We start from the raw sequence: 16,185 nt of genomic DNA on the forward strand, positions 1-16,185 counted from the left end.
TAAGAGAAAGACTCAAGGTGGTACTACTTTATCTTACACTAATTTAAAACAAGAAGAAATCATGCATATATAAGTGAGTACAATTATTTCTATGATATGAGACAATATTTTAGGTGGTTTCTAAGAGTAAAGTCATGAAAATCTATATGTTTTAAGTATACAATATCATTTCTCGAGGTCTTGATCGTGTTCAATAATTGTCACATGTCGATTTGGTCAAGTCTAGTAGTAGTACTTCATTTTTTTTTCCAACGAAATGATCATCCTCTTTTTTCTTCCCTTTCTCCATCTCCCTACTCTCTATCCCCCATTGCAAAGATTGACCACCATTTTTGTGAGAGATAAAAAGTTGTACTTGGACATATCTCAACACAAAGTTCTACGACAATAATATTAATAAGCAAATTAATTAAGGTAGCCAGGTAGGTTATTAAATCGTATGAGATAATCACTAATTTGAAGAAGAAATATGCAATTTAAATTTCTCTTGAAATTATATGTTGACCTAAATTAACTAAGGATCACTTTAACAAATATTATTACCACGGTCACACCCATCAAAGATCACATTACGCAAAATCTACTAATTAATCTCCTAACAACCTACCATGCCCAAAATCTAAACTATTGTATTTAAAAACCTAAAATTAAATTACTAAAAATGTTCTTTTTTAGAATAACTTTAAACTAAAAAATGATGTTAGTTATTTCAAAATTATTCATAGATGATTTTGTGGGTATGAATTATTTATTGTGATTTTTTCTTTTTTGTTTTGTGTTTTCACCCTCTTAATATTCATTTGGTTGAAACCATATAATATTGGAATGTTGTTAGAAATAATTCTAAAATATTTCTTCTTTCACATCACCCCTTTTTTTTTTTCTGTCTCTCTCTCTCTCAATTCATTCAAATGGATTTTTCAGTTATTTGAACAAGTTTCCAACAAAGTTTCACGAGTATTTTTTACCATTTTCAACATTATTAGTATAGTTTTTGTTTTCTATATGGTCGCTCCTTTGATAACTCCTTCATTGTCTATTTTTTTGTTCTTCATTTTTAGATTTTGAAAAACGAGGGTGTTAGACAACTAGTTCACTATTAAAAATAAATAAATAAATAATTGTAAGAAAAATTGAAAATAAAATAAAAGACTCGTTTTAAATCAATTATCAAATGTATATGGTTTTTCTAATAAACAAAAATTTAAATACATTATTTAAATAATAGAAAAAACAAAAATCGAAATGGTTACCTAATGATATCTTAAACTTTCCTCCAGGATGGGTTTGTAACTTAACTTGCGAAACCTCGACATGGCACAATGCGATTATATTTGATTGATTTTTTAAAAGCTTTAGCAAATTGTCGCCACGTGTTCGAGACGATACGGAGCGACTGACGTCCTCAAAATGGGTTAGTTTCAAAACAAAATACGAGTTGCCACTAATCTTTTTTACAGTTTGATTGGACACCAAAATAAAGTAAACAATTTGAAAATAAAATTATAAAAAAAATGGTCTGTGAAAACTAAAGTTGAGTTCGGGGGTCATTTGTGTATGAGGAAGGTGTTAGCACCCCACAACACCTATTTACAAAACAGTGGCCAAATTCCAAATCTTGAATTGAAAATATTCTTTAATTTTTTTAAAAACTAATGTCTTATTTTACCCCTCATTGCTCAAATATTTGAAACAAATATCTCATAAAATAAGTGGAAAACATTCCATCAATTAAACTATGTTGAAAAAAATCTTCTCAGTTCAAGAAAGTGAGGACTTAGTACAATTTCTCAAAATCTGTCACAGGATTAGCCTTCTAATAAAGAAATTTTTTGAAAAAAATTAATTAAAATCATTTTTTCTTGGGATCAAATCTTGGACTCCCAAAGATGTGATCTCTCACCTCAAAAATTCTAGAAAATCACACTCCCAAATTTCCTAGATTCCATCGTAGGATTTCATTTAGGAAAAACGGTATAAGTTATTAGAAAATATTGATTAAGAAATATTATGAAATCATAGATTAAATTTTGAATGTTTGAAAAACCTAAACAAAATTGTAACTTTAAAAGAAAAAAATTACTGATTAAAAAAAATAGTTCCGTGAAATGTTTTAAAACTTGGATAATTTTAAGTTAGAAAGATTTTAAACCATTGAGAATTTTAATTACAAAGAGTTAAAAATTTTAAATAGGAAACAAAACGAGACTTATAAAGTAGAAATAAACAAGAGTAAAGAAGCATCATAATTTATTATGCAAACATAAAATTACATATTGAGATTTTAATAAAAACATATTGGAGATTGATCTCGGACTTTCAAAAAATCGATTTCCTCACCTCAAGAATTCTAAGAAATTGAACTCCCAAATTTCCTATATTCCATCATCAGATTTTTTTTAAAAGAAAAAATAATTTAAAATGTTAACAAACTTAAAAATTATTAGCAATAACATATTAAATTAACCACAAAAGAGAGGAAAAATAAAATATTAAATAACATATAAAAGACAAGAACATATTAAAGAAGCAATAATGAAGATGAGAAAATACTAATGAAGCAATAATAAATGCTATAAGAAAAAAGAATTAATTAAATAAAAATGCTAATTATATATATATATATATATATATATATATATATATATATATATATATATATATATAAAAGTAATATAGATATATAAAAGTAATATATATATAAAAGTAATAAATTAATAACGAAAAACCATAATAATAAATAAAAAATAGATAACAACAAGGTATGAAGAAATATGTAATAAACAAATTATAAAAGAAAAACTCATAAGATAATAAATAAATAATTATAAGATAAATAAAAGTAGAGAAATAAGAACAATAATAATAAGCTAATATTAATTATTTAGCTTTTTTTTTGTATTTTTTTATGGAAGATTGAAGAAAGATAAATAAAATAATTAAAATAGTAAGAATAATGGAAAATAAAGAACTTTGAAAAAGAAATAAACAAAATAAGAAGAAGAAGAAAAGGAAAAAGAAAAGAAAGAAACTTTGAAATCTCAAGACAGTAAACTCACTTGTTGAGATGTAGATCATTAGGACCAAAACTCTACCATACACTTCCAACTAAGTTAAAGTTTTTGTATGTTGAATTTTTGGCATTGTGGGGAGAAATATGAAGATTCAGAGGTTGCTAGAAGAGAAAATAAAATGAATGTTGTATTTTTTTTAAAAAAGGTATGAAGGTTAAAAGAAGTAGAGGGTATGGAAGTTAGAGATTTAGACAAAGAAGAGAGGATGTGAAGGTAGTAAAAATTTCTAGGTTTTTTTTTTGTGTGTCATTTTCTCTATGTTGTGTTTTGGACGAAGAAGATGAATATTTATAACCAAAATCATTTTTTTAAATGGTTAAAAATTCAAAATGTTGGGAATTTTTGAATTTAAAATAATGCTATTTTTGGCTTACATCTCAAAATGGGAGGGAGTCTTTATTAACAAAACCAATTTAAAAAAGCCTTAGTTACCTAACTAAATGGTTTGGTTACTCTAACCATACTATTGCAAAACTTAAAAAGTAGTTAAATAACATTTTTTTATATAGAAAAAGCTAGTTAATCAAAAAAATTAAAAATAAACCAAATTATTGTAAAAATTAATCTTACAATTAAATTGATTTTAAATAATATTGGACAAAATTAGAGGGATAAAGAAATCAAATCACATTGTATAAATTACTTATAAGCATTGTATGTGTGTATACATATATATGACTGAAAAAAGTCATTGTTATATTTTATAATTTATTTGTGATTCTTTAATTAACATTACATTGTTATTTTAATTTTCAACTATTATTAAAATCTCTAAGAATATAGATACATCATTTGGAATCATTGTTGTTAGGAGTCTTTTGAGGATCATAGGAAAAAGTATACAATTAAATGCAATTGATCAAATTTATGGAGAAACTAATTTATTTCCAAGTAAAATTCAAATTGCAATTAATACAAATTTAGAAAATCTTAAAACATTGTCGCAATAAAACGGTGCCATGTGGGTAAAGTTGCAATCTTTCTTGCAAGAAAGTTCACGATTCAAAATTAAAACGTTTCAACCTTTAATTGGGTAATTGCATGATAATGTTAGATTTATTTTAAATATAATATTATTATTAATGTGACCCAATTGCATTGTATGTTATTTATCTCTTTCGAGTCTACTATTTTAATAGGCTCATTACGTTAAAAAATAATGTCTTAATTAAAATGGATGATGTCTATAAATAGAACAGTCTTTTCACTGCGTGATTAAGTAGTTTATTCTTCCCATTAATAAACCTAACTTAAGTCTTAGAGGAAGATAAGTGAGAGAAACACAATTCCTCGAAGATTATTCATGGATCAAGATATGTTGTTTTTTAACTAAATTCAATTTGTAAAATTATCTAGTTCAAAGATCTTGACAATTATTGTTATATACAATGTTAGAATTTTATTGTATAATCATGAAACTAAAGTTTACAGATTGAACACTATCAATTACCACTAAAGTATTATGACAATACTTACGACCTTATGATAATATTTGTTTTCACTCCCGTTTCTCTTCTTCCTCACGTCCCGTCTCTCACTAAGCTTCAAATATTTACCAAGTAAAAGTAGAAGGTCAAGCCAAAGCGAGCAACCACCACAAATGGAATCAACGCTGACAAAAGTTGAGATGATAGTATGCAACCCTAATGCATACTATTATAATCCTCAGACTATATTTCTCACCTCAAATATCCCCTTAATATTTTTGTTTGTTCAAAAAACATATCAATGAAATATTTTATCAAAAAACATTGATAGGTAATATTTTAAAATAAATAAAGTAAGTATTTATTGAAGGTATTTATAGAATTTCTAAAATGTACTTTTGGGTATGTAACTAAAACATTGGGTTGAAAAATTAATTAGTTAAACACACTTTTCACCACTTTAAGAATAAAGTCGAAATGACTTTTGAAAGTAATATATTTTTAATGAAATACCTTTAAAAGAATTAAATATTATATTAGGTAATAAAACATTTAGATATTTTATTTTCTTTAAGCGTGAAATCCTCTCTTTTTGTATCACTTTTGAAAAGCATGCACTAATATTATTGGTTAGGTAAGTTAATCAACCTCGTGATTAATTCTTTTTCTTTTTGAAAAAATTTTCCTTTTTTTTTTAATATTTCTTTTTCCTTTTTTTAGGTATGATTGTATTTCACGTTAATGAATTAATATATTCTTTTCTAGAGGTCTAAAAATAAACACATGATAACATTCACAAGTGAGTTTATACAAGTTCAAAGAGTTTGAGCCCCTCCAACTTTATGTTATTTATAATATATATATATAAATTGATATCATATAAAAAATAGCGGCTGACTTAGTTATAAAATTGTTCTATAATCTTCTATAAATCCGAGTTATCAAATCTCAATTCAATAATATTTAATTTTATAACGATATTTAAAATGATAAAAGCGTAAATCAAGTCTAAACCGCTTTCTAGACCAAAGCATGTGCTTGGTGATTGATCAAGATATGTTCTACACATTGAACTAAATCTATATTATGACAAAATTTAAATAAACAGCTATTAATTAAATTTAATAATTTTATACCGACAACTTTTTTTTAGTTTGAGCATAACACAAATTTAGATAGGAAAGTGTGATTTTGACCAAAAAAGCTCAACTTTTTATTCATTTACGTACTATTGTTGAACTCAAACTTGTTAAATTTTAGCAATGGATATGTGTTTTTAATTTGAATGATGAACATCATTTTATTTTTAAAAAAAAATAACAAAAATTCTTATTATATTTTTAAGAAAAACAAATGACAATTGATCGAACAAAATAAAAATATCGAAATCTCACTAATAGGGGTATCAATGACATCTTCACATTTAAGATGTTTGGACTATGCTGATGCATTCAATTTATTAATCTTAATAATTTTATTGTTGTTAGTGAATTGATCATATCGGAACAATGTTAGTATGTATTATATGTGCCTTTTTGTAGTATACAATAAGTAAGATAGGAAGGTAGTTTGACTTCTTTTTTTAACGTCGAGAAAAGAAGTACAAAGTCAATTGTTATCGAGTACTCTCTTCTTTTAACTTATTTTAGTGTCATGACTAACTCTTAATTAAGAAATTGGGATGAAAAATAAAATTTTTAGAAACATATAATTAAATTGGAATGATAAGGTTTTACAGAAACATGTATGAAGCATGTATTTTTGTAATTTGTAATGTTTCGAGTTTAGGAGAGTAGACATGAATAAACTGATATCATATTTGAATGACATGGATCTCAAGGACATGAAAGTGAGGTTAAGAAAAACTTAAAAAAGTTACTACCTATTAGATGCACCTTTTCCTTTTCGGTAGCTCAATCATAGAAATTTAAAAGTTAAGCATGGTTAATTAGCTCGGAACAATTCTATGTTGGGTGTCCTAGTTTCAAACATGCTAAAAGAACCTGTGTTGATTTGTATGAACAACTTTCACTCTAATAAGCTTTTACGACAAGTGGAGATGATATTCAAAGAAAAACATTCGAAGTTCATTAACATTGTGTTAGCTACATCCACAAATAACAGACATAGAAGCAATTTATTATTAAAGAAAAATATATTAGATGACAAGTTCAAATAGATAAAGAGTTTATATCATCCACTATTTAAAGTCCTAAAATGAAAATCTCATAAATAACATATCAACCCAATCTAAATTTTCAACTAATTAATTAACTTAAATACATATAATCCAATACAAACTTTGTTATGATCCAATCTAAACATATAAAAAGTTTGGATTGCCAATCATGACTCATTTTCAAAGAAACAAAGTACAAAAGTAAATCTTTGCATGAATCTTTGTTAAGAGTTGCAAACTTAAATTCCAATATACATTTACTTTTCTTACTATTGGACCATTTTAGTCCATTCAAAATGGTAAATTATACTCTATATATTAAATGCATTGTCCCCCTCCCCTCACATTTTCTTTTTCTTCCTTTTATTTTCCTTTTTCTTACTTTCTAAGTGGTCCATAACACAATTGAATTTAATGTTTACTTTTTCTTTCATTCTTCTTCTTCTTTTTTTCTTTTTTAAGTAACCAAAACCAAAATCAAATTAAAACAAAAGATGAACTTTTCAAAACTACTTTAGTAATAGCTTTCAAATTTGGTTAATTTTTTCAATTAAAAGAATAGAATAATAGTATATTAATTATTTAACTAATTAAACAAGCTTTAAAGTAATAAAATTAAAACGTAATAAGAGTCTCTTTTACATGTCAAAGTAAACCAAACTTAAAAAGAGAAAAAAAAAAATAGACAACTACCTTTTATATGTGACGGCTTGCGATTATTATTATTTTGAAAAAATAACAATTATTAATTACTATAAACAAAAAGTATTGATTTTTCAAAAGGAATAAAACAAGTGACAAGTGTAATTAATTAAATTAGACCGACATCGATTCAAATAATTAAGAACCGAAAGTGATAAATAAAACAAAAGAAGATATGTTGTGGAGCTTATAACAAAAATATTATAAGATAATTATAGGATAACAAATGTCCGTATTAGTAATATATCTCCAAATATTTTGAAAATAAATTACAAAATTTACGATTGTTTGTAAATTAAATTGAATAATGTGAGAATGGTCACCCATATTATATATATATATATATAGTAATAGATTGAATTGTGAGGTCATTTTCAAAAATTAATAGTAAGTTTGAAAAAAGTGTGGAAATGGGAAAATTGATTTGGAAAAAGGAGCGAATGAGAGTGATGGGGGTCTTCTTCTCTGCCCTTTATTTCATTCTCTCTAAAATCGCTTTCTACTTTTCTTGAGGGAAAAGAATTAAATTATTAGAAAGAATTAACAAATCAATGTCGGTTCTAATTAATATATATATCACCATATTCTCAAAGTTGCTTGAGAATTCAATGTTTGGAAAGCTCCACATGCTTTGCTCTCTCAACAAAAAGGAAGACAAGGAAAGACAGAGTTTAATGTGATTATTTTTCTTTTAAAAGAACCAAACAAAACTTAAATTAATTATTACATATCCAATTTTACAAAAAGAAACTTGTTTTAGGACAATATGAAGGAGACGTATATATTAAGTTTATGCTTGATGTTAGCGCTCTAACTCAAACTAAACAAGACTTTTTGTCATATGGTATATTTTTTGATATGAGCGAAACTATCAACAATTGTTCGGCGAACTCAAACTTGGAAATAAAGACTTAGTAAGGTCAACCTATGACGTAAATCTTATCTATAAAGTTGGATACTAAACATGAAGCGAGTAAGAGAAGAATTGGAGATAAATAAGGCATGGAATCGGACCCCAAGTAAAGTGGTCCATAAGTTTACAAGCCAGGGAGAAGTTGTGACCCCCCTTGTGGGTCAAATAATAATAATGGTCGAGTCGAACCCCACAATAATAATGTGTGTCGTCAGCCTAGTCGAGACTCATCCAAGTCAATAAATCAAAGTGTTAATTGCTCCCACGAAGGCTTGGTTCTGACACATTTTCCTATTTTCTCATAGAATGATATCTAAACTTTTGATCGAGAACCCCATTTTCTGTTACTCTACAATTTGAAAGAAAAAGGTGAGAGTTGCACTCCATTTACCTAAGGAGACTAGTTTAAGAACTAAAATGTATGGGTGACTAACATTCAAATTTTGGTATCCAATACCCCTTTATTCCTTCTATATTTTAAAATGGATTACCAACACTTCCCTTAATTAAAGAAAAATGTTTAGGTATCTTTCAAATTTATCTATATTTGTGCAACTCACACGAGTATCCAATAATCACAAACTTTCATGTTATAGACTTTTCTTGTACATTTATAGAGAGATACATAGAAATTATGTGGCCTAAATTATATTGAAGTATTATTACTTAAATAATTGAACTCGCATGAAGATTTTTTTCCCTTTTTGAGAACAAGCTCATGTGAAGATTGACCATATGAATATGACTATGGTATTTAGTAATGCTTCTTTTTTCATGTTAAGTAATGATGCATGTAGCATGAGTTGAAAATATATTGGTATATAAGCTTTCTTACTCTAGCAACTTCCCTCACACCCTCAATTCATTTGATTTGACAATAAAAGATGTAAGATTCAATCAAAATTAAAGTTTGTATTTTATGTTTTCAAATGTCTTAAATGTATTTGATAATGTATTTATAAATAATAAACATCGAACTAAATATTTGATAGAATATCAACTGTTATTGATTTATTCATTTAATATGTTATAGATTTTAATTATTTTTTATAGTATAGTATTATGTTTTCTTTTTTATTATTATTAATATATGTTAAATAACTATTTTGATTCCTATTCCTTGGTACTTATTTCATTTCAGTTCATATACCTTCAAATGTCCAAATTTACTATAACACTTGAATGTACACGAATAAACCAAAATCACATTCAAACGAGATTAAATTATAAGAATATGAAAGTATGATGAAGAAATGTTTACAAGAATCGAAAGTTATTACCTATAGAGATAAGATGCACCATCTTTTTAAGTGCTTAATTCAATCATAAGAACTCTAAAATCAAGTGTGTTTAGTTTGGAGTGGATGACCTTTTGAAAGTTTTGCTAAAAAACATTTGAGTGAGAACAAAAGATGTTGAAATAATCCGTGTTGCATATACGTACTGTTTGTTTGTGGGTGTTGGGCCAATGGGCCTTCAAATTGTGGATCCCAAATGATAAAGTCTCTCTTTGGATGACTTTGGATATGTGTAAATGGAATGCATCTCCTGTCTCTATGTATCAACTTTTAGCCACAAGTTGTAATGAAGTGATGCCCAAAGAAGACATAAAGACAGAGAGAATGAAAGGGGAAAAAAGCTTAAGTTCTTATGACTATGTCAAATTGAGAAGTTAAGGAAAAAAGTTATCAAACAAGTGTGAAGAACATCAACGACAACCAACAACAAGATTTATGGGAACAAGACCTACATCTATGGAAAAGAAGCTCTCTTGATCAAATTCTTTAAACAATTATAGAGTAATAGATAAGTCTCACTCTGACTTCAAATAACACTTGTGCTTTTATTACTAAAGCAAATCCATTATATACCATTGGGATTTGTACATAGAACTAAGAAATTGAACAACATATACATTCCACTGATCTTGAATCATTTGAGGAATATTTTAGAGTCTTTCCAAAAATGTTATAGTAGCCAAATTTTCTCTAGAAAATATTTGTCTTGATGTTGTTTTGGAATCAAGTTATCACATTATACTTAACAGTCAGTTACGCGATGTTTTTAAAAGCGTCAGGTATACTCTTACTTGACATTGAAAAATGTCATGTAACCCATTTTTTGTAGTAGTGATGGTTTATTATCTATAAAGAACTTGAGGAATGTTTTATTTATATGGACGACAATAAATAGAATCTTCTCCAATTATTGAGATATGCTCAGTGTCTTTGAAGTTAGAAGATGAATGAGTTAAACTATACTAATTAATAAATATAACATATATATGTCCCCAGACTTGGAAGGTGTTTGATCCCTCCACGGCACAATTTTATAAGAGAAATTGCATAAGATAACAAAAAAATTTAGAAAAAAACAGCACATAGTACATCTTTTTTGCATATTGCGAATATAGCAAATATGATGGCTATCAGACGGTTATCAAAGGGTTATCAGAAGGCTATCCAAAGGTGACATAAACTTTATTTTCATAATTTTTTTTTGCTATTTTTACAAAAGCTCCATTTTATAATTTCCCTTCACACAATTACATAAAATTAATTAGTTAAAAGTTAATATCAAGGTTCAAAATTACCGATAGTAAAAACTCAAAGGAAGATTTGTGCAAGTTTAACTTGTGGGACCAAACGAAAACAAAACTTGAAATTCACGAGGATACTGATTACGAACTAAATGGAAATTAAGCTTCCAAGTTAGGGTATAATATTCTAAAATTTAGGGACCGATGATTTCTGTTCGTCACCAAAGGTTAAATTAGAACATTATATCGATCGACAATTATCATACATTAACCATATATTATAATATCTATTATAAACTGACATAACAGAAACCAATAATCATAAATGTATCATGCCATGAGTATAATATCAAGTTTAAAATTGGCATCATATCAAATTGTCATAGTAGAGGTATGATGACAATGCCTTTAATGTCAGTTATAAATTAAATTTCCATCGTGAATAACTCTATGATACCTATAGGATTTTGGAAGTTATGATGGTGGTTTCAAACTGCCATCAAACATATATAGCTTACCATCTTATCCTAAGATAACATGTGATACAATGATAACTTTTAATCTGTCTCTTAAAAAAAGTTAATTTTTTTAAATATCTTTAATATTTTAAAATTTTATTAAATAAAAATTAGAAGTTAAGAATTTTTGTTAAACACTTTTAAAAGGACTAGAAGTGTTTAAATCGATAATAGTAAATTCAATTTGGTTTTAGGTTTCTATTTATCTCTTTATATATATAACAAATCGTTAAAAGTTTGAAATTTTTTTATACTAACACATTTAACTTTAACATATTTTAACAAGGGAGATGTTTTTATGTTTTATTTTTGTGAGAATAAAGAAGGGGAAGAGATTGATAAATTCAAGAAAACATGGAGGAAGAAAGGGAAATAGAGGAAAACGAAAGCTATCCACGACCATCACAAGCAATTTATTGACGACAAGCGTTGACTATTACCTGCAACTATTCATTAGTGGAAGACACTCACAATGGTTGTCGTCGACGATCACTACAATCGTCGATGGTAATAACTATCAACATTAAAGATAATAACAATTAAGTACCGATAGCCAAGATGATCAACCATGAAAGTCAATTGTTGATAATTGTTGACAGTACCGGCAACCATTGATAAGAAGGAAGATAACTTTTTTCTCAAAACCATGACATTCATTTAAAGAAAAAAAACATGTTTCAAACCTGTATGTTTGACTTCTTAATCCCAAGAATTTAATTCCAACAATCCTAATAGAAACTTGGTTTAAAAAGCAAACGGATGGGACAAACACACCATTAATAAACACGGGCTCTTTTGGTTTCTTTGAATTATTTCTTATTTACCACTATTAGTTTTTTAGATTATAAATTAATGTCACGTTTATGTAATAAATTAAATGTAATGAAAAAAAAAGTAGGAGTAAGAAGATAAGACATAAGACATTTAGATAAACATGATAAAGAAAAATCTAATTACATTTACGATTGCAATCTAAGGACGTGAAATCTAATTTGGACGATACCATTTCTGATTTCGGATGGATAAAAGGAAGACCTAATTTGATGATAGAGTGTTGGAAGTTGGAAGTATCCGTTACAGAAAACGGTGCCGTATGCTGCTGCACTAGTGTACGAGAGCTTAAAAGCTACAGAGTTTGATGACGGGGGATTCTCTGCCAACAGAAAAACTCTCAACGAAGAAGATAAGACTTTATTCCAAAACTCGTAGCTTCTTCATTCACTCTCTCTCACACGCTCCAATACATCTTCTGCGTGCCTTACACGCTCCTTCCAATACAATTTTCAATACAATCACCAACCAATTTGATTCCAAAAACCAAAAAATGTCGGCTTAATTTTCTGGTTTCAGCTCAGCCCCCCCTTCCCCGGCCCCCTTCTTCTCTTCTTTCTTCTCTCTCAGCTTTCAAACAGGTACGCCATGACAGAACTTCCTATTAATTTTTTGAACTTTTCTTTTATTTTTCATGTCTTTCGTGTCGATTTCTATGTTTTTATCCCTTCATTTGATTGTTTTGGATAATGGGTTTGCTTTAGGTTTCCCTTTCAAGATCTGGGTTGTAGATTAATTTTGGGAATTTCTATAAATTTGTCATCTTTTTGTGTGTGTGTGTGTGTGAATGACTTGCTCTTGCTTTGAACTTCCTCCTTTTCTATATACCCTTTTGCTCAAATATTCTGGGAATCTCTCATTCTTTACTTTTTCTTCACTTTTCCCCAGTGTTCATATTCTATCCTTTTAACCACCTGCATTGTTCTTACTATAGAGACTTAGTTTTATAATGAATATATAACAGTTTACAATTGTATAAATTTATCTTATCCAAGAAGCAACACTTTTGGGATAAGCCTGCTAGTGATAAATTATAACTTTGGACCATTAATTATAATTATGGATGTCAGAGTCATCATATACCAAGTTGGAACATTTTGTTTGGGGGTAAAAGGTGTTGAAAAAAGTTTTATGAATATGAAGTGTAGGGGTAGTTGATATTTCAGTTTTCTCTAAACAAACTGGTGGAACTCCCCAGGTATTTTGCTCTAATTCAAGTTTTCAATATAGAAAGCTGTGTGAAACATGTACAATGGGGGCTATACTGCTGAAGTTACAAGTTTGTCACCTAAAGCCACAGAGAATGATGTTTATGACTTTTTCTCTCATTGTGGCACGGTCGAGCACGTAGAAATCCTCAGGTGAATTAAACATGAATCCCCTGGCTTAATGGTTTATTACAGTTTGTAAGCATATGTGTACCTATTACCATTAGCTTGTTATACATAAATCAAAAGCTTTGAAACAATTTGACAAGGTATGCTAAAAACCTGTTTCATTTATCAACTTCAACGAGATCTTACATAGGAACTTACTGGAGCTTCAACAATCAATTAATAAACTTGGAAAATGTGAATTTCATATTTGTTATTGCTGTTGCTGTTGTGATTAGTAGTTAAAAAGTGTTGGAAATAGTGGGCTTAAGTCATGTTGAAAGTCCAAGGATAGTTTAGGTTTACTTTGTCCTAAAACGAAAATAATAAGAAATATCAGTATAGTGGGAGAGCTTTTCTCCCTGTACTAGGGTTTTCACATAAATTTGTGTTTGTTTTACATCTCTACTTTCAATAAAAAGAAAAGTGAACTTTTCGGAAATTTTATAGAGATAAAACTATACCGATGATGCTTCTGCCTCTGAAGTCTACATTGATTTTTTAGTATGCTGCAATTTTCAATTAGCCGTAAAACCAAGCTTCTTGAAAATGTTTTTTTTTCTTTTGCGATAACAGATCAGGCGATTATGCATGTACTGCTTACGTGACCTTTCGAGATGCTTTTGCTCTGGAAACTGCTATATTGCTTAGTGTAAGTTCTTGAGGATTATTTGATTTTGGTTGACTTGAGATTCTTCTGTTCTCCATCATTTTGAAATGGCTAGCTTCTCTCGTTAATACTTTATGTATCAATCATAGATTTGTGTAGAGTGCTTTCCTTTTGTTTCTCCTCGCTTGTGTGCTTTGATGATGTATGTGAACACACAAATACATTCTTTAGGGTGAGTGGATGAGGAGGAGATAGCCTTTTGCAAAAGGATGATGTGCACAATTGGAGAAATGGTTTAAATCCTAGGCTTGGGACAGTACAATTTCATCTTTAGAGTCTATCAATCTCTTGCATTTAAAAAACGTTACGGACACGTCCCTTTGTTCCTTTCTTTTTCAAAATGTTTCAGTTGTTCCAACTTACTCAATATGCAATTACTTAAATTTGCTAGAGTTTGAGGGAAAATCATTTCATTCACTTTCCATTTGTACTTTCAAGCATTCCCATGAGCCAGGACACTAATGGATATTTGTTCTTGTAATTCTTCTGATTCAGTTCATCTTTTAATGATGTCAAATAAATCTTTTTAAGTTTGAGATGGTCTCTCCTTACATCATAGGGGCTTGGTTTGAACTCTCAATCCACGTTTCATATTTTTAGAAGAAAATAGAACAGTATGTGATCTCTCAAAACAAGTGCCTACTTGTACGTCGTAACCATTCAAATCAGTTATCTTCAAACATCTCTTTTAAGCTTTCATAACGAGTTCATTTATTGATTTTTGACGTTCCAGGGGGCTGAAATCCTTGATCAATGTGTGTTCATATCCCGGTGGGGAGCATACATAGATGAATCAGATACTTGGAACAGCCCTGCGCAAATGACCAACGACAATACAAGCTTAATGGTAAGCGTAAATAGATAGGTACACGTTCTTTAAATGTATCAACATGTTGTAATGCATCTAAGCCTACTTGCTACATCTTGCTTGGTTGGTCTTCTGGCTTGTACTGTTGCACACAATATTTTTTGAATTGATCTCCTTAAATTTCTCTTCATGGAAACCAGGTGACAGAAATAATGCATTCTGTTCACACACCAGGGGAAGCTGTAACCATGGCTCAACAAGTCGTAAAAACAATGCTATCAAAGGGATATGTGTTAACCAAAGATGCCCTTGTAAAGGCTAAAGCTTTTGATGACTCTTGTCAAGTCTCAGCTACTGCAGCAGGAAAAGTTTATGAGCTTAGCAATAGGATTGGACTCACCGAGACAATTAATGCTGGCATGGAAACTGTCAAGTACATCGACGAGAAGTTTCACGTTTCTGATATCACCAGATCCGCCGCAGCGGTAACTGGAACAGCTGCTGTGGTGGCGGTGACTGTGACGGGGAAAGCAGCAATGGCAGCAGGTAATGCTGTTATAAACAGCAGCTACTTTTCGAAGGGCGCACTTTGGGTTTCGGATATGTTGAGCCGTGCTGCTAAGGCTGCAGCTGAAGCAGGTAAGAATAGCAGTAAATGAAAGAAAAGAAGGGAAAAAAATTGAATCAAACCAACAAAAAATAACTATCATTCTTTAGCCTCATCATGAAAAATATAAATATACTCAAGTTTTTCACTCAAAATCCGAACCATGATGTGCATTTTTGTATGAATATGTATAAGTAATCATCACAATGCTCTGTCAACTTGTTCGGGTAAATATGATAGTTACAATGTTGAACATTTGAACCATTTGTTTTACTTTTATATCATGTTAAATTGTGAGAAAAAAGGGAGAATTAGATTCACAATATTAGATAAACTACATGTGTAAACTTAGCTTTAAACTCCTCTAGTGGTCTAGCTAAAGCAGGTTACCTTTCAAATAAAGTTAGCTAAGTGGTAATTAACCTCTACTCATTCTTTATATAATTGAGATTCGAATCCTTAACAAAGTAAGTGACATAGCGAAGATTGTCAAAAACTATGGTAAACTTCTCATGGTTAATTAACTAACCGGTTCTTCCATTTT

General features: G+C 29.0%; 1 protein-coding gene across 2 annotated transcripts; it reads left to right on the forward strand.

Moving 5' to 3' along the window:
* Positions 1 to 12,409: 12,409 nt before the first annotated feature.
* On the forward strand, positions 12,410 to 15,905 carry LOC103498736 (binding partner of ACD11 1). 2 transcript variants are annotated; one of them, XM_051090217.1, is made up of 5 exons: positions 12,410 to 12,764; positions 13,382 to 13,544; positions 14,133 to 14,208; positions 14,960 to 15,073; positions 15,235 to 15,905. In XM_051090217.1, exons 2-5 carry the CDS (start codon positions 13,429 to 13,431, stop codon positions 15,691 to 15,693), a joined length of 765 nt encoding a protein of 254 aa, XP_050946174.1. In that variant the 5' UTR covers positions 12,410 to 12,764; positions 13,382 to 13,428; the 3' UTR covers positions 15,694 to 15,905. The 2 variants fall into 2 exon arrangements, with proteins under 2 accessions (XP_050946174.1, XP_050946173.1); XM_051090216.1 differs by having other exon boundaries at positions 12,495 to 12,764; positions 13,414 to 13,544.
* The last annotated feature ends 280 nt before the right edge of the window (positions 15,906 to 16,185 follow it).

This window comes from Cucumis melo, chromosome 9 (genome assembly GCF_025177605.1).
Source record: "Cucumis melo cultivar AY chromosome 9, USDA_Cmelo_AY_1.0, whole genome shotgun sequence".
NCBI classification, from domain to species: Eukaryota; Viridiplantae; Streptophyta; class Magnoliopsida; order Cucurbitales; family Cucurbitaceae; genus Cucumis; species Cucumis melo.